A 25,208-nucleotide genomic window follows, 5' to 3' on the forward strand; every position below is an offset into this window, starting at 1 on the left:
TTTGCATTTACTATGCTTTTTACAATCAAAGTGCTAATTCAATCCACTAAAACAATCAACTAACATAAGCATTTTCAGAATGATAAAAAGACTATCAGTTTTATTTTTCCATTAAAACTTATGTTTGACACACAAAAAATAGAGTAAAACAATGAAATTTTCCATCATGAAATATAAAATCTGAAACAGAACTCACCCCTGCCAGTAACCCAAAGAATTTCTCATATGTTCTTTGCTGAGCACAGCAGTCAAGTATCATATTGCAGAGTTCTTTCTGGGTTATGAGAAAAAGAATATTTCTCCAGGTAAATTCACTGTAGCAGCAAAAAAAACCCATCAGTACATACCAAGCAACTGAAGGAAGCCTGACATGGATGTGAGCTTTGAAATGAGTATTTGCATCAAACTTCACTGGCAACACCAGTAGTTTTCTGAATTTCTCTGGGACATGAATATAAACTTTTGCCCTTCAAATTTCCTCTTCCACTTAAACTAAGATTTATGTGCTAACACAATGTACAACAGTTTTGAGGGCTTTTTTCATAGTTTTGTTTTTGTCAGTTGATTCTTTTTGTGATATTCTTCTCAGCGTTTCTTTTTGTTTGTTTGAAATAGTACCAATCCATGCATTTACAGAAAAATAAAATTCTTTACAACTTCCAAGTGTTAAAATGGCTTACCAACAAACCATTTGGAAACACAATGTGCATTTCTTAGCAGTTATTTTCAAAATCAGAAACATTCCAAACTTATTCCCCTGATATTCTGCCTGAGATGCAGCTTGTAATGCAGCTGTGAATTGGTTTAGGGCACATTTGGCAACATTAATTAAGGCAAGTGAGCAAATGTTTTTATACAAATTAAAAGCCATGAAGTTACACAATGCTTAAAATAGCCCTGCAGTTTTTGCCCTGTTTTTTATTACTGTTTTCTCCTAAGACCAATTCCATAGTGTAATCAAATTTATGACACTCCCAAATTGGTTTCTGGCAGTCAGTCATGTATCTTTCATTATTAGTTTAACTTCTCTTTAAACTAATAGTAACATTCCTATAAAAACTACTGGATGATTTCATACTGGATTTCCTGTTCTCCCACTTGTGTCATTCTTCTAAGCAAGTATTCAGAAGAAACATTTTTGCCCATCATAAAAGCTCAAAACAAATACAAAGGCAACCACGCTGAACTAGAAAAGAAACCACTCCTCCAAATAACAAGGCAGTAATGTATCAAATAAATTTACAGATGTGTTTAAAGACATTCATTTTAAGACTGTCACACAGTGTTAATGTGATGCATTAAAATGTATATTAACTTTTTATATTATCCCATTATACAGTAATGCTGCAGTTAATCAGTTTTTAACAATAAAAAGGGTAAAGTGCTGATGCCACTGTTAATAATGTCAGGAAGACTTGAAAAACAAATTACTATTCTTCCTCATCTTAAATGCAATTATAGCCTTGGTATCCCCTGTGGTTTACAGTAATTAAATATTTTAACATTTTAATTAAATATTACAATGATTTGGAGGGTATCTTGAATAACCACATGCACGAAAATAGGTTTGCCCATGAAGACATTCTTGCTGGTGTTATCCAAACAATTTGAGGTTAGGTCTGGAGAAACTATCTTCCAGATTTAAAATTAACAAACTTTACAACTATTTAATTACTTTTTGAGAGATGCAACAAGCTCAGATGGCAATTCTAGCTTAATTTAAAGCTTCAAAAGTTAGTGAACTAATATCTGTACTCCTAACGATGTTTATGGCATGAAGAGCCTGTTATTTAGCTCATCACTTGTTTTGAAGACCACAAAGAATTTGTTGCCCAATTTTACAGGCAATTTCTATATTGTGTTGTTTACCTGTTTTCATACAATGCTCAATGAGTAACTACTCAGCTTAGTTAAGAAAGCATACATAGCTATCTAATCATGAAGTAAAACACTTCAAAATATCTGACATTTCATATAGATGGTGAATCATCTTTTGTGAAGATCATGAATTTATTATTGTATCATAGAGAACAGCAGCACTTCCCGAAACTGCTAAGACAGAAGATAAGGAGAAAGCTCCTTCTAAATGCACTGCATTTCTCACAGTTCTCCCAAAACAGTCTCTATCTGCTCTTACCCAAACAGAATAAGAGTTTAGCTGAACCGTGACTCAACCTAACATGGCAAGTATCATCATACACTTAAAGATGCTAAAGGAAAAGACAGAAAATTCAGACCTGTTTTGGTTTTTTCTCCTGGTTTTACAATTTTAAAACACAAGCACACCCAGCCCAATCTATCTTCTCTCAGCTTCACACAAAGGCTGTGTTCATGGCAGGCAGAAGAGCTAAAGTAACTTATCCCCTTCTGATCATGGGTTCCTTTTCACAGCTAGTACTTCCCCCCTGCCCCTTCTCACCATTTTTTGCAATTTCTGTAAGATTTGCATTCAGCCAAGACTGCAGTTTCAGAGCTGCCCCCCAGGCTGCCTCCATGTGGAGGTTACTTCTGCCCTCCATGGCTGGAAGTGATGCCATTTCCACCTGCCTTCCCCTGCCAGCCCCACAGCTGTGCTCCATCCGTTGCATACACAAGCTGAAGCCATCATGAGACATCCCCACCCTGTAAGCTATTCTTAAAATATAACATTTTCAATGTCAACACTTCATTTCTAGAACTTTCTTCATGGAACTAAAGGAATTGGTTTGCCAGGAGCAAACCTAGTGCAGGCCTCAGGTTCATTTAAATCAATGTGAAATTGGAATTATGTGAAACGAGTGCCTTGCATTTTATGTATTTTCACTGCTTTTACAGATGCCACATTTTTTTCTCTTTTAATTCACTGATGCCTATTTTACTCCCACTGACTACCTTAAAGCTTTCCTTACTGCTGCATATTTTAATGGGTGTAACTATCACACAGCCTACTTTTCCCAGCATCTCTGCTTTCTCTTCTTAATTTGTCAAGTTACCACTTAGAGCCAAAGCTGACAAAGCCATGGAAGGTGTTTCAGCAGCAGGCAGCCTCTTGTCAAGCTATGTGCAGTGCTTTTAGCAGCTACTATGAAGTCTCCAGGTCTGCCCTGTGCCCTGCTAATGGTCTTCCTCAACTTTTGTCCCTTTTTTTGCTCAATCCCTTTTCTGTTTAGAGCAACATATGCTTAAAGCTGAATATGGTTATCACAAATCTTGGGTAAATCAGACTTAATATTTTACACTGGAATCATTAACTGGATATAGGGATAGATATATTTAAAATCATGTTGCTACTAGTCTGCAACACACAAACACACACAGAAATGGAAAAATACATCAAAGTCACAGTACCTCTTTCCTTCTACCTGAAGGCTGCACGTACAAAACTTCACTTTAAGTGATTTCACTGAGCAATTCCACCTCCTTAGGTTAAATCCATATACATATGTGTGCAAGATCAAAATCTAAGCAGAATTCTAGCTAGTGCCTGCCATCAGTAACACAACAGCCTAATTCTGTATGGATTCTGTACCTTTGCTTTGTGGACATCAACAAATACCACAACATAGTATGTGCATGCAGTGTACTTTTTTTTAAATTGACAAATCATGGCAATTTAGAATGATCCTGCACCTCAGGTCCACAAAAAGCTCCTACTTCAAAAGACAGAAAGCTACATGAGGATGATTATCTTTTACAGCCAGTAGCAAGGCTGTGAACTAATCATGGTGCAGTTGCTAAACCCACCAGCTGCAATGCCCTCCAATTAAAGAAATTAATGTATCTAAGAAATCATCAACTTGACCAAAGCGTAATTATCAGCTTTAGACCACCCTGCTCTACGTCAGCTTCCTGAACTATATTTTCACTGAAAGTGAAAATAGTCAGGCCAACATAAGTACTTGTGTTATCTTCAAGACTCAAGGCATAAATAACACGAGACACTGACACTCCCACACCACCAACTAGGACTGCTTTGAGCAAGTGACACCACCCCGTAAAAATGGAGATGTGTCAGATGCATGCAAAATTCTTTCAAGAAGGCTGTGCCTACAAGAATTTTTCTCATTTCAAGTAAAAAAAGTAAAATCTGGTGACGCATTACCTTTATCTGGAATATGCACAGTGTTAGAAGAGACTCTAATTTAATTTAGCCACATTTCTGTATACGAGTTTAGTTCTTATCACAAACCAAGAAAGAAGAAAAGCCTAAAAACCAATCCATTTTAGGCACATTTTCAAAGAGCAAGAACAGTGTATGGTCAGTTTAATTTTTTTTAGTTGTCTGCATTTCAGCCAGGTTCGTTTGCTTGCTTTTCCCCATAGTTCAGAAGCCAGAACAACTGGTAATACCACACTCCTCTAACTACAGTTTTAATTTATTTAAATTTTCTCCTTTGGTAATACATGGGATTAACACAGCTTTAACAGAGATAATAACAGTATTTTTTAAAAAAGTAAAACAGTGAGCTCTGCCAAGACTGAACATATGCTCAAAGAAGCAATTGCAAGGCTTGTTTAGAACAGCTTCGCACAGACTGAAGTACAGACAGCAAAGCTATTTCACTTTTGATCTGCTGGCTTCAGCTGGGTCTAAATAACACGAATAAAAGCAAATCCACTCCTAGTAAATTTACTTACAAATGAAATAACACTTTAAATGTTTCCCCTCAAAAAAAACCAAAATCAAAATCAAATCACAGGACTGCTGACATCCCTCCTCAGCAGCTGGTCCTAAACTGCAATGCCAAAAAGCAGTATTATGTTGTTCCAGTCCACAGATTAACCATCTGAACCTAAATCCTCTTTCTGTGAGTCAGAGCTGTGTGATAGATCCATTACTGGTATTAAACAGACAAACAACTTGTGTTGCACAGCAGTTAATGTGACACAATGATCTGATATTTCAACCACTGGTAAAAGCTGCTAATGTATTTCTGAACTCAACCCTGAGAACTCATACCAAAAGTTTCTACACATGAAGATTTTTGGAAGAGTTACCCAGAAAGATGGTCATTAACACTGTATTAATCTTAAATCTGTTTGCATCTGTCTTTAGGTTTCAGATATTCTGATTAGTTTTTTGGTTGTATGTAATTGACAATTTACTACTCAAAGCTTGTGGAAAACAGTCTTTATGACAAAATTCAATACATATTGCTTTATTAAGTAAAGTCTTTCAGAAGAAAAGCAGAACATTACTGTAAAATCAGACTTGATTTGAATAAAAATTTTGCAATGAAAATCTTAAGCACCTGATTTTTAAGGAATACTACAGCTAAATGCTCTAGTTCCTTCTCCATGATAACTGCCATTCATAGTAGGAGTTGGAACAGAGAATGAGCATAAACAAAGCTTGCAGGTTCACCCAAGAGTTCAGCAAACATTTCAGGAATTTCTCAAGACTGTTTAAATAACTGTTGAATCAGAAAGTGTGAAGAAATAAGACGCAACATCCTGCAATACAGATGGCTGGAGGTTTCAGTAAAACAGACCGGAAAACAAAGAAGTGCTTTATGCCTAAAATAATGGTAGTGGAGAATTATAAAGGTTGAAAAGACCTCTAAGATCAAGCCCAACCATAAACCCAATGTGTTCACCACTAAACGATACCCACATGTCTTTTGAACACTTCCAGGGATGCTGATTCCACCACATCCCTGGGCAACCTGTTTCAACGACTGACCACCCTTTCAGTAAAGAAACTGTACCTAGCATTTAATTTAAACCTCACCTGGTGCACTTGAGGCCATTTCCTCTGGTGCTATCTTGTTATCTGTGAGAAAAGACTAACCCCCACTGGCTACACCCTCCTTCTGGGTACTTGTAGAGTGACAAGGTCCCCTTTGAGCCACCTCTTCTCCAGACTGAAAAAGCCCAGCTCCCTCAGCCACACACAGCAGTCCAAGTGTGGCCTCAGTCCTGAGTATACAGAGGGACAGTCACTGCCCCTGTCCTGCTGGCCACGCTATTCCTGATCCAGGCCAGGATGCCATTGGCCTTCTTGGTCACCTGGGCATTGCTGGATCACGCTCATCTGCTGCCATCCAGGACCTCCAGGTCCCTTCCTGCTGCTGGGCATTTTTCCAGCCACTCAGCCCCAGCCTGCAGCTCTGCCTGGGGCTGTTGTGACTCAAGGGCAGGACTCAGCACTTTGCCTCATTGAACATCACACCAACGGCCTAAGCCCACTGACCCAGCCTGTCCAGATGCCTCTGCCTTCCTGCTCTCCTGCCGATCAACACTCCTGCCCAACTTGGTGTCATCTGCAAACTCAATAATAGCCCATTTTTTAATGAAGGCAGAGGGAATTAATTCAATAAAGGCTTCAGTCTGAAGTCTTGAATGAATAAAAGGTGATTTTTCTAGCTTAAAATCTGGCAGCTAATTTAAACAAATTTCCTGGTGAATGCATTCAGCTTTTTTATCCACATGTACAGACTCAAGTCCTAAAAACTCCTGAATAATTTTACTACCTACATTTGCTTATTCTTTCTGCTCTCACAATGATCAGGAAGTGTCTTTCTTTTTTTTAAGATTTTTGTCCCCATAAAGGAGCTTAATTCTATACAATGAGCAAGTCAAAGCTCTCATATCTTTGATTAAACGAGGTGAAGAGTAATTAGGACTCTTAAGGAAAAAAAATAAATCAGTACAAAGTAGAAGCCTCATGTGATAAGAGAATGCAGTTTTACAACAGTTTTCAATCTTTAATTGTAGTAATTCCTACAACTAGTACTGAATCATAGGTCGATCCTAATTGTTGGGTTTTTCTTTTTCCTTCCTTTATTTCATCTGAGCAGCTTTTTCCCACAGAATTTAGGAGTTGACAGAGACTGCCATGGTATTAAATCCTAAAAGTTAAGTAGTTCTCACTACAAGCAAGTAGTGTTATGCATTATAACTCTGTTGTATGGTCTAATACATATATTCTAGATTGTTTGCTCTATTCTTTTATAGTTGAATTTGCTGGGCAACAGGATGTTTTTTCCCATTAGAGTTCTTCAGGTTATGCATCCTTCACTGAGAATTATAATCTTATGCATGCTTAATATCGCATTTCATGCACGCAATTAGAGAACCAAATTTTAAAAAATCACAATCTCAGTTCTTAGTTTACTTCCAGGTAAATTGCTTAGAAACAAGCAACTGTATAAGAATTGAAAAAATTATAGGTAAAGAAGTTCTCAAAGAACACCTAAGTGTAGCCCAGATCTCCCCTTACTGGTTAGTATTATACTAAAGTTACTTATTACACACACTGTTTCATATAAAACTGATAATTAAAGCCACAAGAAGTTAAAAAGCCCACCCAAGTGCAACCCCTATGATGACAGCTTACAGCAAACCGAAAAGCTGCTTGGAAAATTAGATGTGTGTTTACATTCTACCAGTATAGAACAAAAGTACCGGATCAAGAACAGTTTTCATTACTTGAAACAGCAATTGCATTGATCTTACAGAGTCTGAGGACAAAACAGCTTTAGTCTCATGATCTCCAAAATTACAGCCAAGCAATCACTGAAAACTGCTTTACTTCAATATGATGTTTACTCACTTACTGTGAAAGCACCAAAACATCACACTCATAGCACTGTGCTAAATTTCAAGCCCCACTGATGAAGTCTACAGCTGCCTGCAAATATGATCTTCAACCCAGAGTCCTTTCAGAGACAGAACCCTGTCATGGTGCTGTATTCTTATCATAGGACAGAACTTCCACCAGTCCAAACAACAGATCTTTTTAAAAGGCTACGAGCAAACATTTGTGTTGCTTGACAGAAAGGAGCACATGCATAAGACAAATTGCTTATGAAATGTGTGTCAGTCTATTTGCTCTAAAGGTTGTGAAATAAATTTTGAGGAACAATAGCTGTAAGGAATGACTCTCATTCATCTGCCTGCTATACAAACTAGGTCATGGAACGTGAGCAAGGTTTTTAGATACTACCACAGTACTGTGTCTTTATAATGTTAGTTAGTAAGAAGAAGAGTAAGAGTAAAGGCTTACAGTCTGACTTTCAGGGAAATCCATCTTCAGCAGTTTGTGAGCACATTCTTCAAAGTCTAAGCTGAATAGAAAAAACACTTATTACCTGTGCAATATTTGCTATACTAAAAACATTCCAAAACTATGTTAAGAATCATCATTGGTGCTAAAACCTCAACTGTTTTGAAGAAAAGTATGTCAGCTGTTTGATTTGCCAAGACTTTACTGCTGTTGTGTTTTTTTTTTAATAAACATTTTGTATTTCCTGAGTTTCTATCTGAAAATTAATCCAAAGTGATTACATTTGCAGGCAATCTGAAAAGATGATCCAAGTCATTATTACTATCACATCATCTTACAAAACTTAATAAAACAGAAAAGTGGGAGCTTGTTTTGCACATTTTGAAACACACTGAAATGCAAGCACTTCAGACCAGCTCCAAAAGCAATATATACCACAGTCTTCTCTGTGCACTTGTGTTCTGAAAGCCTTTAGCTACCACTGGGTACATCCTCCCCCCCACACATCAGATGAACAAGTGTGAGTATGGCAAGAAAGTATTGAACAGTAACTTTGAGAAATGTGAAAGCCTTTGATACCCCCAGTATGGTATTAATTCATATGTCTAATGATCAACACCACAACGACACCATTGCCCTTGTAATGCAGCATCAGACCTGCAGAGTATTATGGGCTGCAAGGGATCAATCCTTCCTCTCAGCCTGGTGACACAGAAGCTACACTCAACAGGTTTGGAATATTTGTGCCACAAACTGCAAGCAGAGTTCATTCTCAACATGACCACAAGCAGACTGTACTTCAGGATTGGTAACTATATACTTATTTTCCTAACAATGCAGACTGCAAAAGAACTCCATCTCAGAAGTGGAGACAAACCACAGAATTTCTAAGTGTATCTCAAATTTTTTTCATAAATTCTCAAGATGCTGTTAAATTTGAAGATCACCGACTTCTGTTCACTCAGAAAGTTCTCATTACAGCAATAGTCCCAGTCCACTACTCAAACATTTGGAAACAAACAAGATTTATCTTATAACAAGAATTTGGAAAACAGTCTGCTTTACACAGTCAGGTCAGGCTCCATAAAGACCACGTCCTTCCTTTTCTTTTTCTTTTAAATTGCACATTAAGACAGAATTTTAAAATAAAGAATTACAGTTCACTGAATTGAAAAAAAACTACAATCCTAGGTGTGTAATTTATATTTACCTTGACTGAATAGCCAGATAAATTGTACGACGGAAGGAGACCAGGTTAATTTCTGTTTTGTCATGGACAGTAACCTTCTGACCTGGAACAAAAAAACATGGGTTTGTAAAGAACAAACATTAAGGAAGACATATGTAGTAATTTTTTAGGAAGCTCTATTTACCATTTACTGAGTCTGTAGCACACTATTTTTCTAGAAGTACTTAGGACTGTTTGCAGGTTTATATATTTTTTTATCTTTATTTTTATAGATAAGGAAAAAAAATCTGTATTTGCTTCATCTGTAACAAAAATAAATACTTAGAGACAATTTTAAAAGGGTAATTTTTTTAAAGACCCTTCATGTTTCTTAGTAACTGCAACCTCTGGGTTTAATATTTCTTGTCAACATTATTAGCAATCCATTTTCTGCATAATTTAGGCATACACTGCTTTATGCAGCGTTTCTGATTTTAAAACGTAATTCTTAGTTCCTTTTAATTGTAGGATCTACATTACAGCATTCCACAAAGTCCTGGAGCAAGTGTAGAAAAATCCATTCTGAACCAAACCACTCTGGGAACACTTCAATTTGTAAAATACTCACTATTCCTTCAGTCTTTGAATGTTTGGTAAAAGCATAAAAAATGAGAAATTATGGGAATGTTCATACTTGCAATAAGCCTGGGAGCTCTGCTATTCTGTGAAATATTCCACCAAACTAGTAAGGAAATCCATTCCTGGTATTGTACAGGAACAACACTTGACTGGCTTTTCCATTACTCATGCAGTCTGCACAAAAATTTCAGTTATGCTTATCCATCTATGTTTTTTCCTGGGAATTGAATACATTCTTTGAAAATGAGTAAGTATTGTCTCCACTAAAGTGAGAGACGGAGGACATAGATACAGTTGCAAGAAAATCCATCCTAATTTTGAAAGTGACTTAAAAATATGACAGAGCATGGAAACGTTTAAGCAAGAGTTTTCATTCAGCTCTTTTTCGTGTCTTACATTTTCAAGGTTTTTCTCCAAGGATACTGTCAAGAAAATCATTGGTTTCTCAAACCAATACTGTCATGAATAATGTGGCAAAGCTGCTTTTCTTTTTCTGCATATGCTAAATGCTTTCTTTCAGACTTTTATACTGTTTGCTAGTAAACACTTAGATCTGAGAATAACTGAAGAAGAAAACACTGCTTAACACTTGAACATCTCAGTTTTGCAAAACATCTAAGAAGCTGAGCTCTTCTTTCCTGTTTATCTACATTCAATCAATTGCTTGTAAGGTGCCAGTCATACACTTACCATCCTCATCCTCCTCTTCATCGTCTTCTTCATCTTCTTCACTACTTCCAGCTTCTTGATTTCCTTCAGATTCAGTGTCACCTTCATCAAGAATTTCTGAAAGAGCAGTATCCCAGATTAATGGAACACAGACCACAGCACTTTCATTACAAAAGCCCCCTTGATCCCACTCCTGAAGAGTGAAAGGATGTCTCAGGTACAGAATGTGGAAGAGGCCAAAAAGCAGATATATCATAACTGAATGGAAACAAGATGGAGAAACAACACTGAGTAGCACAAATACTAAGGAAAGGTCTGTGAACTGAAGGAGTTTTATAGAACAGAAATATTACCCACTCTTAAATAAATGTTGGCAGCAGCAGCTGAATAAGTAAATGCTATAGGTAATAGTTGTGCATACACACATTTGTCCCTACCTTTCTTCAGCATTTTGTATTTCTCTTCATTTTCCATAAAGTTTGGATCCATCTTGAAAACATCTTTAGAATAAAAGAGAATCTTTATTTAAAACACAAATTGAAGAAAGCTATTAATATTTAATCTTGAATTTATTTTCTTGGGGAATGCAGTTAAGGAATTATCTTTCATTTCTAACTTACTAAGAACATCCTCTGGGTTGTAGTCATCTTCCAATGGCAACATATGAGTAAACTGATCCTCCTCTTCCACTAGATCTAATCCCTCTGGAATGATTGGATGATCCTTGAAGCCATCCTTCCGTACAGCAAACATGACTTCTATCATGTACTGAACACGCATGTCAATTTTAGATTCATGCAGAATGTGTCGAAGGCGATCAAAGATTGCTTTGGAAAAGAGAGAAATGTAAACATGAAAGGTATTTACTAATACCAATGCCAAGACAGGTTTTGGCTAACTGTACTTACCATTAATACCTCTAGGAGAAACTTCTGTTAATTTGAGCCCACTTTCTTTAATAAATCCAATTGCTACTTCAATACTGTCATCAGTAGGCCTTTCAAGTAGCAAAGTGAGCATTTCCAAACACAAAACCTCATGAGCCTGTGGAAAAAGTATCAGCAAAGAATTAGAATGCACAATATTAACTATCACCACAGTCATTTACTGGTCAGACCTGTCCAGCCTTTGAGGATGCCACAACACAGCAGTTTAATCACACACAAGGCAGCAGTAGCTGGGCAAAGCTGATTAAGAGGAAGTCAAAATTTCAAATCCAGTTATACCATCATTATTTACACCAATTTTCTAGTGAATGTGACTGCTCTATTAAAGCGAACAAGCTAGCCAAGAAAAATATTTTGCCATTAAAGAATCAACAGAATGCCATTTCCAAGAAGCAAACAAACCAGCACTTGCATTACAGAACCCAGTTCTAAGTGCATTGTAGCTGTAATTAAATAAGATCTTCCAGGTCCAGGCATATAAGCAAATTGCCCACCTCAGATTAATTTCTTCTTTACGAAAATGCTGAACATTCCCAACACATTCCTGAGACACTGCTCCCTGACATTATTTAAATCAGAGCATCCTGATTTCTGACACATAAACAAGTGGAATAGAGCTGGATATAAATTTGATTTAGATGCAACTGAGTCTACTTCTGCTAACACACATGTTGCAAGAAAATTCTGTTTAAGATCTGTGGGACAGAGCTCCAAATGATCCTTGCGTTGCATAAAGACATGCCTGAATACTAGCCCAAACACACACATGAAATCTTGGGAAGCTCTGGAGAATAAGTGCAATGGTAAGTGCTGATAACTGCATAAGCAATTACCAGTATCTTTTATAAAGAGATCCTAACAACTTCAAGTAGGCACCACACTCAGGCTTTCAGCAACTTTCAGAAACATTCAGAGAACCTTCATTTAGGGTACTGCTGTCTTAAACTAAAAATTAGCCATATAGGGTTTGGATTGAGTAGAAACAAAGAAACATACCACATTCTGATTCATCAAATGTGCAACAAATTTTGAAGATGTTAGACAGAGTTGCTGCAAAAGAAATAAACCAGGAAATTTTAACATATGGAAGAAAAAATCCCTAACCCAGACATACTACAGATTACTGCATCTCACAAACAAATTGGAGTCATTAAACTATTTAAGGATACTGGTAGTTGTTCACAATTAGGACTGTACACTCAAAAATAAAAAATTAGAATTAAACACCCCTGCCCAAATAAAAAAAACCCAAACTATCACAGTATCAATCCAGAATAGGTTGTCAAACTTTCACGATACTCTAATACTACTAAATATTCCATTGACTGGTCTTGACCCATGTCTTGGCTGTGCTCCTCTGTACACACTTAACACAGTTACAGTGCAGAACTCCACATTGCAGCACATTGCTCCTTTACAATTTACATACCTTGTCATTTCTGCGATACCCTTTACGAAAATTCAGTATCAGCCTCTTGAGGATCAATTCACCAATATTTGGAAACTTGGAATTGATGATTGCCACAAGTGCTGCATAAACATGAGTAAAAATCGGAGAGGCGCTCTGAGCTTGCAAAATGGATCTAGACAGCAATCCCCTGGAAGAATAAGTAAGGTTTAGAGACCTTCCTGGTAATAAAGCACGTAATGTTTTATTCAGTACTTTCCACATGAAATAGTGTTGTGCAGTTGGAACAGCTGGAAGAAACCAGATGATCTTTTTCAAACCATGGTTTATCATGCCACAATTGGAATTTTGCAAAATGTCTTGCACAAATCTGTCTGAACTGAAAAGTTCTTAAACTGCTACCTAATCTTTCACTAAATATTGTTCATATTAGAGATACACTAAAAAATGCTAAGCATACAAAAAGCAATCTTGTATTCTGCAATTATCCCTTTTCAAATCTGAACTTTGTCTGATTATAAAATACTACTTAGAGCCTAAATGAACGTAAACAAAGGACTCATGAGGTATTAGTTCTTTTATTCTTCAAATTATCTCTTTTACATTTATTGTCAAGAAAGTCTGAGAAGAATCTGTAACTTGCTTCCCCTCCTCTCAATTTTGCTTTTTGTAATGCTTAGAAGCACACAAAATTTGACTTTTACTGTAACTCAACTACATGTGGGTGAGGATAAAAATAAAACAAACCTCCAAATGTGAATCTTTGAAGTATACACTGATATCCAAATCTACCTTCCCTGTGGTCTATTGAAATCCTAAAACAAACTCCTACAGAGTAATAAATACAAAGTGCATAGAGACCCTATTCCTACTCACTTCGGCATTGACATGTGGAATAGAACTCATTTCATACTAGTGCACAAAAATAGAGGACTTCCATTTTGAAATTAGTTACTTCTTGCTTGCACTGAAAGTGGTCTGTTTCAGTTCTTATTTATCATCTCCTTAAAACCTCAGGAAAGGACTTGACAGCCAGGTAAAAGTTCGTGTCATTACTTTTAAATGCACCTTTGTGCAAGTTTGGAAGTACAGAACCAACTAAGGAGGGAAATGGTGCCATTTTCCACATACACTATTTCGACATTTATAAACCACATACAAAAACTTCCACAGACAAGTGCATTGTAAAAATAGTGAATAAGCTAATTTTTAAACTAAAATAATATGGCTAGTATGAAAATTAAATTTCGGGGACATGAAATACAGGCAAGTAAAAAGCAGCTCTACATAAAGCGTGAAACTTCATTATTACTTTTAACAGAAATCACATTCAGAAACTATTTGCCCACTGTCCAGTTTTTACTTAATGATTTAATTCCCTTATTTTTCTGCTAGTTGCCTGAGTCTGATCTTCCCATCAGATATAACACACATGAAAAGTAACACACTCCTCCTCAAATAAATTCATGTCAGAGAAAGTGTCACTATCTATTTGAAACCTAACAGAATTATTTTTGGATTTACCATGCTACAACAGCATAATGGTCTTTTCTTTACAATGCATCAATAAACAACACCAACAGGTAACTGCAGTAAAACTTTTTTTGCTTCTTTTGCCTAAATAGTGGCTAAAATACTATTTGTCCCAGAAAAAAAAAAATGAAGCACTACAAAAAAAAAATAGACAGTGACAACTGTAAATTACAAGTCATTCAAATAAAATGCATTGGGAAAACCTTAAGAAAAGGAAATATACACCATCTGTTGCATTCTTCTACTCCACCAAGCATACAATCCCTTTCCCAAGTAAGGGACTATTCTGAATAGTACAATACGGCCTAAGGTTAATACTAAGATCTGACTAACACCATACACTACTAATAGCACACACAACACTGTACACACGAAGAGTGTACATGTTTCAGAAAAGCAAAAGAATTATTTTAAAATACTAAGGCTTACCTTCCCCGAACAATATTCTCCTGAAGGAGCTCATGAATGATGTTTTCTATATTAGAAACGTTCACTTTATTGACAAGACCATTGATCGACTTCTTCAATGCTTCCCAACTCATCCTCTGGTATGCCAAGCTATTACAGAGTATCACAAATTAGTATTGTATGAATTTAAAGTTGCACTGAGCAAATTTATATATATATTATATATATATATATAGCATATATTCACAACTCCATTTAATCAGTAAAATAAATTAAAAATATTCACTGCATAAATGTGAAGAGTTGTTCACAATTATATATTCAACCACTAGAAAATCATTGAACCAACATGATAAACCAAAGTGTAATTCTCTCCAGATATGGTATAACCCAGTATGTTGTTTTGTAAGATGTTCCAAAAAGATCCTAGCTACATTTAGTATCCTGCTTTACTTTATAATTTCCACTTTGCAGCAGAAGCAGGTACAGTTTTATCTTATTTTCTTATCTCTCTTCTGATAAAAATATACCTTCAAAACAATGATCACAACCCTTAACCCATCTTTCCCAACATTCTCGAAACACCTTAACTGTTCTGCTCGCAGCAAAAAAACTACTATGTAACTTTGAACTCACCTATTTTTATCAGTGATTTGCTCTTGCATCATCCTGAGCTTGGCAGGTGGTATATATGCACCACCTGTGCGAGTGAGGATTGGATCCACTTCTTCTTTCTTCTTCTTTGAGGTGGTCTCATCATGAGCAAGTGAGCTCTGGCCTGTCGACCTCTCTGGACTCCTGCGGTCAGGTGATGAGTATCGTCTCTGCTTTCTTCGATCGTATTCTCTGTCCTCCCATCTCTCATAGTGTCTGTCTCTCCCCCTTTCCGACCTTCTAAAAGGAAAAAACAAACCCACCCACTAAACACCCAAGTGTACGTGAAGTTTTCACTTTTTATTCTTAAAAGTAAGTATTTCATTACTGATTAAGAAAGGGCTCCAGACCTTCCATCTGAAGTTCTGTCATCATAGTATTCTCGTCTTGAATATTCCTCATCATATCTGCTGTCATCAGAGTATCTCCTCTTCCTGGGAGACGGAGACCGAGACCTATCACGCTCCATATCCCTACTCACAACCCAAGACACAAAAACTATTAGTAAGAGGCTGAGAAAAGCAGTGGTATTAATATATACTTGCAATATAATTGAGCAATGCATAAGTGTTCCAATTCTGCAATGTGAGTTTCAAAATATGTGTCACTCCAATAAAAGCGTCTACTTTAATTTGTCATCAGGAAAAAATTATCAAAACTCAAAGAAGCACTGTAAAAGAAAGCTCCTAGAATCTGAAATTAAATGTTTAACAGTAATAGCATCAAATAGCAATGGTAAAGCAACTTGCATTCCTCAGAACATTTGTTTCTACTTACTTTTGCCTGTACAGCATGAAGCACAGTTGCCCAAAAATGACAACTGTGGTACCAGCAATATGTAACTTCAAGCAAAAAGCTAGCATGTAATTTCTACTTTCAAGTCTCATGATAATTTAACTAAATGCTAAATTTTAGTAACAAATCCATTTAATTACTGTTACATTGACACTCAAGTATTTTATTAAATCTACACTTGCTTTTTACCACTTAGTTATGGTAATATATAAAAAGAAACATAACCTGATAATTTTTTTAACTTCTCTAGCTCACTATGTGAGGTATATATACAGAATTGAAGGACACAAAAATCAGTCATTCTACCTGTCCTCTGGAGACAAACTTTCATGTCGGGAACTGTAGTTTTCCTTCCTGTCATGACTGGAACCATGCTTTAAGGAAAGAGAAAGAAAAAAAATCAAGCTCCAACATGACTGTGAACACCTATCTTCAAATCAAAGCATACCATGCCTCAGTTCCCACTCCTTTACAAGAAGGGCCATCAAATAAAGCTGATGGCAGCCAGGTATGACAAGGAGAGGTTCCTGGTACTCTAGGAACAAGCAGTTGAACAGCTGGACACCCTGGACATCCACAGGATGCTGTAGATGCCAAATGCTTCCATGGGTTCATGGCACTGAACAAACACTGAAGAAAAAACCACAAGGGTTACCAAAAAACTTTATCTGGCTCAGGAAGCTGAAAACAGGTAGAGAGTGGGAGTGTACATGGGCAAGTACTTTTATAGTTGCCCTATCCTAAACTCTTTAAGGCACCTGCTGTTAATTACTGCTGGAGACTAGAGTAGATTGACCACTGGTCTGCCTTTCCTGCTTCCTTCTTTCAGATGCCATTTTAATTTGTTGTATCACACACAATACCATGAACAGAACTCCACCATTTCTTGTTTAAAGAGTGTCTTTGCTCTCTCCTAAAAATTCCCTTTATTAATTTTTCCTTACGTTCCCCCTTTTTACTACTAATCACAATTTATTTCCTCATGATTCATTCCTAGTTTCATACACTACAAACATCTGATTTATTTGGCACATTCGCAGGATTGTGTAAGTGATACACACTTAAACAGCTCACACCAAATTCCACAGGTTGAACCATGACATTTGTAAGTATGGACTCATACAAAAATCAGGATGTGACAACATCTACAACCAACAGCAAGATATTCATTAGCGTGTTTCTAAATAACTTTGGTAGAGTCATGCAGCAGCATCTGTAACCTGAGTACTTTCACTGCAAGGGTCATCTCTTCCTCTAGAATATTATTTATGATTTTTCAGAACCACAATCTCATGATGTCACAGAGTGGTTATCTGTGAAATAGCGAACACCTCACTTGATGCAGAAACTCAACAAAAGCATTTCCTTATGCACCTTGATGGAACTCCCTGCAGCAACACTCTCATTGAGTTCACTGAAGCAGCACCCTCTCCACCGACTGGCACACCAGCTCTTGTCCCACCAAAGAACCAGTTAAAACTCTGAGTGACCAGAATGTAACGATACCTCTTCCATAAAAAGCAGGGCAGCTGTTATCTCCAAAAACTTAAATGGGGGGATGTGTATATATGCAAACCAATAATTGCATTTTTGAGGCCATTATAACATATCCTAGAATGTTGTCTTTCCTAGGGTGCACTTCAGTTTGCTAAAATTACACCCAGCATTCTGTTGCCTGCATCAAGGTGATGACACAAAACAAGGGCATTGATTGTCCACTGGCAGCATGCATCCTTATAAAAGTTATGTCCACCTGTTTAATTTTAGAGCCACGCTATCTTTGATAGTACAAGAAATTCACATACACACCAAGGTTTTCTACCCCTTTCAATGATCATTACACCACAAAGAAGATCACTGAATTCATTCAAGGGTAAGAAAAGTCCTTAAGTTGTTTTTTTTCCCCAGCACAGTAATATAATGCCAGTCTGTATCCTAAGTCTCCAAGAAAGTGGTAATAAAAACCTTTGAATAACACAAGATAGTTCCTGTATTTAAATCCTATCTAGTGGATGGGAAGAAGGCACTGGGTCTTTTAAAGATGATCCATTCTCATGGGTTATTTATCATCTGTCTCTGCCCAAGCAGAACCAAAAAGAAAAGTGTTCACAGAAATAAAACAATGTTACGGCTGTTTCTGTCTTTGCCATTTGTCACATCTCCTTGCAAAAGCAGCTCTACTTGCTGAAGAAATTGTCACCCTCAGCTCTCTGTGACCAGGTTTAGTGACAGCTAAACCCTCAGCTCTTTGGGACCTGTTCCTCTCCATTTTCACCAAAATGATTAAGTGAAACTGTCCAATCAGTGTCCTTCTGCTAACTGGCTTATTTTAACAGATGAGGGAGCACTACCAGATTGGGAAAACAGAAGGTATTAAACTACCCCTCAATCATCCCTACTAAAAGCCACTCAAGCCAGAAAAGTTGGGTCAAAAGAGTGAAGAAGCTGATGCAGGTTTCAACTCTGGACAAACAGGCAGAGTAATACCACAGATTTGAGGCAGTGCATCACAACAATATTGCTCTGCTAACGTGTCCCAAACCTGGCTTTACAAATGCTGTGTGCCTTTACAAGCACAGCATTTCTGAATTTTTTTCTTCTTGCATTCCCAAAAAATCACCCCCACCCACTCAGAAATGGGACATACAGCTACTAAAAGAAAAAGTTTTAACATGCATAGTATGACATACTGTTGCTATAATAACTGCTACTTATTGCCTCTATATCTTTTAAGATTGTTGTTAAACTTTTCAAAATCTTTTTCCATTCCTCTACCTGCTTACACATACTGTTGAGCCATCAGCATTCAGTCAGTTTTGACCAATTATTGTAACATTTTACACTAATAATATTCAGTACTTTGATGGCAAGGACAATAGCAGCTAGAAATAGCTGTAATTTACTAACTCCAAGTAGTATTTATCTTGTAAACAGCTGCTGTCTGTTACAGATATTACTGGCTTTGCATTAAGGAAGTTTTATTTGACACAACATCAACTACAAACCTAATTACCAGTGGCATGGGAATGATCAAATCTTACAATTTAGGTTTAAGAACGCTTACATTTACTTGTGTCACCCTGCTCTTCATCTTGACTTCCGGCTTTTCACAAAGTTCTCAACGTGCAGCAACGAGGCAATCCAAGCTGGAGATCAGCATATGACAACCATTTCACCTGTAACACACACAAGACAATCAAGAACTTTCGACTGCACACGGTGCCGGAACACGCACCTTCATTTTATCCTTTAAGGCTATGCTTACACAAGTCCTTTAACCAAAAGGCTCCCCCGGCTCTATTCCGATTTCCTGCGGTCGCACAGCGGCCGCACAGCAGCCGCCGGAAGCTCACCGCCACAGCCGGCCCCGAGCGAGCGGCCAGGCCGCGAACAGGGCTGCCGGGGCCCTGCCCACCGACCCCGCCGCACGGCTCCCGGCCCGGGCCCAGGCTCGCGGCGGGGGAGGCCGCGAACACCCGACCCGGGGGCTCCCCCGGTCCCCACGGGGACGGCGGGATGGGCGCCCCGCCGAGCCCCGCCCGCCGAGCCCCGCAGCCGCGGCCCCGGCCCCGGCCCCGGCCCCGGCCCCGGCCCCGGCCCCGCACCTCCCGCCGCCGCTGCCGCCGCGCACGGCCCGGAGCGCGTCACTTCCGGCGGCGCGGTCTGAGCGCGCGACCGGCCCCGCCCCTCGGCCGCCATATTGGGGCGGAGCCGCGCCGTCCCCGCCTCAGTTTCAAATGAGCGCGCTCGCCGCGGGGGCGAAAGGTACGAACGGCTCGGTCCGGGTTCTCTGCGCAGCATCCCAGGGAAAAAACATCCCGCTGCTACCCAGCGCAGGTTTCCCGCCAGAAGCAACTGTAGCAGCAGGGAGCAGTCAGCCGGCCTGCCTGTGGGGCTGAGATCTGCGCGAAGCACCGCTGGAAAATTGGATGGAATACCGCTGCCCCTCGGCCTGCAGCCGAGCGCACACTTCTGTCCCTCACAGCGAGGGTTAAACCTAGCTGCACATGTGTGCAGACAGCAGACACTGCACTGTGCCGGGCGCTGAGGAACACCTGGGTGCTACAGGGGTCTCTGAGCTCTAAGTAATTCAGCACCTGCTGAATTACTTAGATCCAGGCTAACAGAGAGCCTCTGCCTTATTATAGGCACGAATGGGTTTGGATTTTGGAAAGTAATTAAATGCATAGGAAGGGATAAAAAAAGGAAAATTCTACATAAGGTGTTAAAATGCTTACGGTTAATTTTCAGTTCTTGTGAGATAAATGAAATGACGCAGCAGATGAGGGTCAGGGAGCATTGGCCCGGCAGAGGCAGACGGTCCCTGCGGATGGTGTGACCGAGCTGTGTGGCCAGGCTGTGCCTGCCCGTGCCCCGCGCAGCTCCTGTGCCGCCGCACCTACCGCCATGTGCCACTTCTTGAGGGCATGAAGATGCCAATGAAGTTTTCTCAGAGCTGGAAAATGCTACGTTTCTTTATTTTTTGGAGATTGTTAAGTCAAGTTATTTATTCTGTACTGAGCATTAGAGTACTTATGTTTTGTCATGTACTACACCTGCAGTATATTCTCATTGCAACAATTAGTACAGGTTCAAATGCTCACTGTCCAAAAAAAAAAGAAAATCACAGCATAGTGAGGAGAGGACATTCATGATTGGACAGATCTGGTCAATGTAGTGCAGCAGTTGAAGACTTAATCCCCAAGATTTAAACTGACTGTCTTGCTCTTGTGTCACTATGATCTCAGAAGAGTAAGAGAAAAGGAGCATCAGGCCATGACTGAGATCATGCTATGCAGCACTTTACCTCACAACCACTTTGGTTTAAACTAATGTACCAGTTCATGCTCCCCAGCACTTGAAGCATTCACAAAATGGGAAAAAACCTGTTCTCAAACTTTTCCAAAGGCCTGTAATGCCATTGTAACGTTGTATACTGTCACAGATACAAATATTCTGCTCTCAGGAGAGAGTAGTTATTTTAATTTAGAAATACTAAGCAGAATAGTCAAGGAAGCAAAACACACCTTGCTCAAAACCAACACAGAGATGTTAAGAAACAATAATCAGAAAAAGTGAATGATTTTTTTTTTTGCTTATAACTTTTAGCTACAGGATTTGATTTCTTTGGCTTAATGATTTGTGAATGCAGCTCTTACACAGGAGACTGGAAACAGCATGTATTTGCACAGTTGTACATGTTCTGACAATATGAATTGTTCAATGCTTTCACAAGATATTCCCTGAACCCACTGTCTGCCAGTGAACGCTCCATGATTTCCCATTCTGCTGTGAAAGTAATCTTTTTTCTGCCTCACGCTGTGTAAACAGGTGTCACAAAATAAAAAGGCATATGGCGTCAGTGTGGCAGCAGCATCTCCTGAGAGGGACATCCTGTGGCTGATGGCACATGTACCATCCCTCAGCCTGTCCCTCCAAATGCCCTGGGAGAGAGAGCATGGACAGCTGAGCTTTCTCTCAGAGGGAGCCTGAGGACAGGGATAGGAAATATAAAGGTCTCTTTTGAGGTGCCTCCACTAGGAGACTACTGATAACCTCTGAGAAACATGTTTGTGAATTAAGAGTGGCTGAATAACGTGGGATGACTTAAATTTTTCAGTTTTCTTCTTGGATGTGGAAAGCAGAGAAGGGGCTGGGGAAATGGGATTCACTGAACAAGGAAAAGGGCTTTTAATGCTGAATAGAAGCAGTGAAGTGAGGTTTCCCTTTTCTCCTTTCCTTAGTTAATGCTTTACTGTTGGATTATGCAGTGAAGCTCCCTTCTGCTCATTTCTTCCCGGCTCTGCTCAAATTAGAGTGCCTCTTCTGCAGTGGGTCACACATTTTATTCCTCATCAGGTTGAAGGGAGAATGCTTCAATTTTACAGTGGGTCTGGTGTTGTGGTTTGGCAAAATGCTTTAAGAGATGCAAGTTTTATTTCTGCGAGAGTGAAAAGACAAAGCCCACACTTCCCAAGTGCTTTAAGGGGGTAGAATGCAGTGCAGGTTGAGTACCCCAGATCAGCCCTTTGGAATCTGTCACACTCAAGATCCCAAATGTACAGAGTCTGAAGGAGAGCTGTGACTGTGGATTCTGACTTCTAGAGAGAAGAGGGATGCAGGCACAGTCTCTTGCTCGGTGTGTCTTCCACAACTTCTTGCTCAGCATGTGGGACTCCTTAATTGCCTGGAAGGCACTCAAGTGAAGCATCCAACTGAAGCAATCCTGATCACCCTGCAGGAGCCATACAGCTACTCTGTGGGTGTAAGAGATGGTGAGGATCTCTATCTCTGTCTGAAATAAATTACAGTTCGAATGGAGCATGATTATGGAGTCTGGAAAAAAAATCCAAAGACAAAACCACACAAGAATTAACTCATGTTGAGTGGCTTTATGTGTATTTGGAACAGTAATAATCAACAAAGAATTATTCTCCTTAAGTAAGCATGATGATCAAGCCTTGAAATACAATAACACCCAATTCACACAAAACTGAACCAACATGAGAAATATGCCTTCAGATAAGACAAATTTTAAATATAAACTTTTACACACTGAAAATGCTGAATGAACTGACAATTCAGTTGAGACTAATAGTAATTAAACCAAACATAATTGTAATCTTTGAAACCTGCTCAAAGGGAGGAAGGGTAATGCATCCAACAAATTCACATTCATCAGCTTAATGTTTTGCATGAACAGTCCATTAGTAAGCCACAGGAAACATAGTTTCAGTCTTGTTGTTTTCCCATGGCAGTTTTTGTCATTGTGCTTGAAATGATATGAGTTAAAAACCATCCACATGGCACTCCCTGGGCTGGTGCCTCTCCTGGCAGAAGCAGCTGTGGCTCCATCAACTCCCAGGCTTCCACAAGTGAGCAATAAAGGCTTGCATATAGAAGCTCACTGAAAGTACCTAATGCTTCAGAAAAACAGTGATAGCTGCTCCAATAGCTTATTCTGGCGACTGAGTCTTTGCAGGTAGTATTGCTTTATTAATTAATCTCAGAATGATGGATTGGAGACTGTTTTCCTGACTGCTTTATTAGGAGTGAGGAATTTACACACAGCTAATTCCCATCCAAGTTAATCAGTGTGACCTTTATCATGCTGTAGAATTGTAATCTTGTGCAAGGCTCAAAATTTGTTTCCAGATAGCTGTTGCAATATGCTGGCTGTGGGGTATTACTGTGCACATCAGCTGAGATGAGAAATCTCATCCTCTGTGGTTTCAGTTTAAGGTCACCTAAGTGACCTTAAGAGGTGAGCCAGCAAAGGAGGCTGGAGACAACACAGCTGAACTTGTTCAGTAGCAGAGTGGGTCAGGGATGTGCAATCCCCCCTCTACTGCTGCCTTTTGTGTGGCAGGAGTTATCTCTGATGCAGAGTGTTTAGAAGCAACATATGGGAGAGAGAGAGCAAGAAGAAAGCTCTTACATCACATAAACACCACTATTTCAGAGGGATCTAATATCTGTGCTCTGCAGTCCCCTCACCATCACATTTTAATAACTGCTGGAAGATCATGGGTTTACAATACTAAGAAATATCTCTTTTTGATACCTCGAATGTGTGACACTCATCACATTCCATCACAATTTTTTTTCCCAAGGAAACACCAGCAGACTCCTGCAGAGTGTTTTGAAACCTCATCAAAGTGAAGCTATCCCTCTGAGCTCAATGGCAGGGATGATCATATGTGAACTTCCACACAATTCTGTCTGTGTGAGAGCACATCACATATGTTTACTATTATTTTTAATGACAGTCTTTCAGCTGCTTCTCGTAGTAGTAAAAAAATCCACCCAGCTACTGTTTAAAGCACTTCCTAGTCTGTGTGCTAAAATCTCCCTTCTTTCAGTTTTGTGGCAATGCTCTTCTCCAACCAGCTTCTGGGACTGAAAACAATTTTTGTCCATTCATGCATCTTCTAAACTTAAATTAATATACAGAGTAAGCAATTATTCAGAAAAGGAAAGCATACTGAATGCAGATTGGCCAAAAAAAAGTAATTTTTTTTTTACAATGAGTTTTTGCTTGTTAATGTTATTAATGTTTGTTTGTTTGAAGCCTTTCCTACTAAGTGGAATGGAGTGGAGCCAGACATAGTGCTGCAGGTTCAGGGCACTCTGGGCTGTGAGCTGGTATTTTCATGTCCTTAGTTTCACTTTGTCCTTACACACTGCAGAAGAATGTTTGTTCTTTTCCACAGTTCCCAGACTTCATCAAACCAAGGTGTCACTCTACAGCCGGCACCCTGAAGTTGGAATATTGGCCTAAAATTCAGAGCTACGCTATGAATTGAGCTGTGTCATCATTTGGCAGTTTTAGCTTATTTAGCAACTAAAATCCTTTTTTAGCAACTAAACCCCCTTCAGTTTTGTTTTTCCTCCTTTGTGCTGATTTTTTTTTTATCCTCTGTGAAGTATTTTTATATCTCCTGACCTTTAAAGAAAAAAAATATCTCTGCTGTTCTGCAGAGCTAGGACAGTAGAACCCCGTGGTGGGGTCATGATGCTGGGTGCTGGAAGGTGTGTTTGTGCCCAGAAACCAGAGGACAGGCTAATGAATTCACTTTTCCTTTGCCTTCCTGCACTGACCTGGTGATTGTATCACAATAACACATAGTACAGTAGGTAAAAAAAAAAAAAAAAAAAAAAAAAAAAAAAAAAAAAAATACAGTGTCCTTCTCTCATCTTCCTCCTGCATTTTTATGCTGATGTCATTGAGCAGAAGCAGCCACTCATGCCTTGAACTAAAGGACAAGTTAGCATAGCTGCTTCTCACTGCTGAGCTGACATTTGGATGTTGTGCTAATCTTTCATCTCTTCAACAATGCAGAGGGAAAGGTGCTCTCTGACCAGAGCTGCTGGCTGCTCCCAATGAATCTCAGGTGAGATTAAAGCACCAACACATGGTGGGTAGATGATGTGTCATAATGGATGGAAGGGACAAAACCAGCACGAACATTAATTATTCTGGATTTGTTTGGTTTCTGG

At 38.9% G+C, this 25,208-nt stretch overlaps 1 protein-coding gene and 1 long non-coding RNA gene across 4 annotated transcripts in view; both read right to left on the reverse strand.

Annotated features, from left to right (window-relative positions):
* The window catches only part of CWC22 (CWC22 spliceosome associated protein homolog), a 34,035-nt gene extending 14,134 nt beyond the window's left edge, over positions 1-19,901 (reverse strand). The window contains exons 1-15 of one of the 3 annotated variants that reach the window (XM_038142881.1): positions 19,814-19,901; positions 19,273-19,384; positions 16,515-16,582; positions 15,764-15,886; positions 15,396-15,650; positions 14,781-14,909; positions 12,840-13,008; positions 12,407-12,460; positions 11,372-11,507; positions 11,084-11,290; positions 10,901-10,963; positions 10,485-10,580; positions 9,198-9,279; positions 7,988-8,048; positions 197-274 (exon numbers count right to left, since the gene is read on the reverse strand). In XM_038142881.1, coding sequence (XP_037998809.1) covers positions 197-274; positions 7,988-8,048; positions 9,198-9,279; positions 10,485-10,580; positions 10,901-10,963; positions 11,084-11,290; positions 11,372-11,507; positions 12,407-12,460; positions 12,840-13,008; positions 14,781-14,909; positions 15,396-15,650; positions 15,764-15,886; positions 16,515-16,582; positions 19,273-19,299 — 1,548 coding nt within the window. In that variant the 5' untranslated portion in view covers positions 19,300-19,384; positions 19,814-19,901. Of the gene's footprint in view, positions 1-196; positions 275-7,987; positions 8,049-9,197; positions 9,280-10,484; positions 10,581-10,900; positions 10,964-11,083; positions 11,291-11,371; positions 11,508-12,406; positions 12,461-12,839; positions 13,009-14,780; positions 14,910-15,395; positions 15,654-15,763; positions 15,887-16,514; positions 16,583-19,272; positions 19,385-19,473; positions 19,734-19,813 lie in introns of those variants that run through there. The other 2 variants (XM_038142879.1, XM_038142880.1) reach the window with 2 other exon arrangements.
* Positions 19,902-20,388: 487 nt separating this feature from the next.
* LOC119703384 overlaps positions 20,389-25,208 on the reverse strand; it is a 171,418-nt gene continuing 166,598 nt past the window's right edge. Inside the window, exon 5 of the long non-coding RNA XR_005257622.1 lies at positions 20,389-22,544. This is a non-coding gene — a long non-coding RNA (uncharacterized LOC119703384). The remainder of the gene's footprint in view (positions 22,545-25,208) is intronic.

The sequence above is a fragment of the Motacilla alba genome, chromosome 7 (assembly GCF_015832195.1).
Source record: "Motacilla alba alba isolate MOTALB_02 chromosome 7, Motacilla_alba_V1.0_pri, whole genome shotgun sequence".
NCBI lineage: Eukaryota > Metazoa > Chordata > Aves > Passeriformes > Motacillidae > Motacilla > Motacilla alba.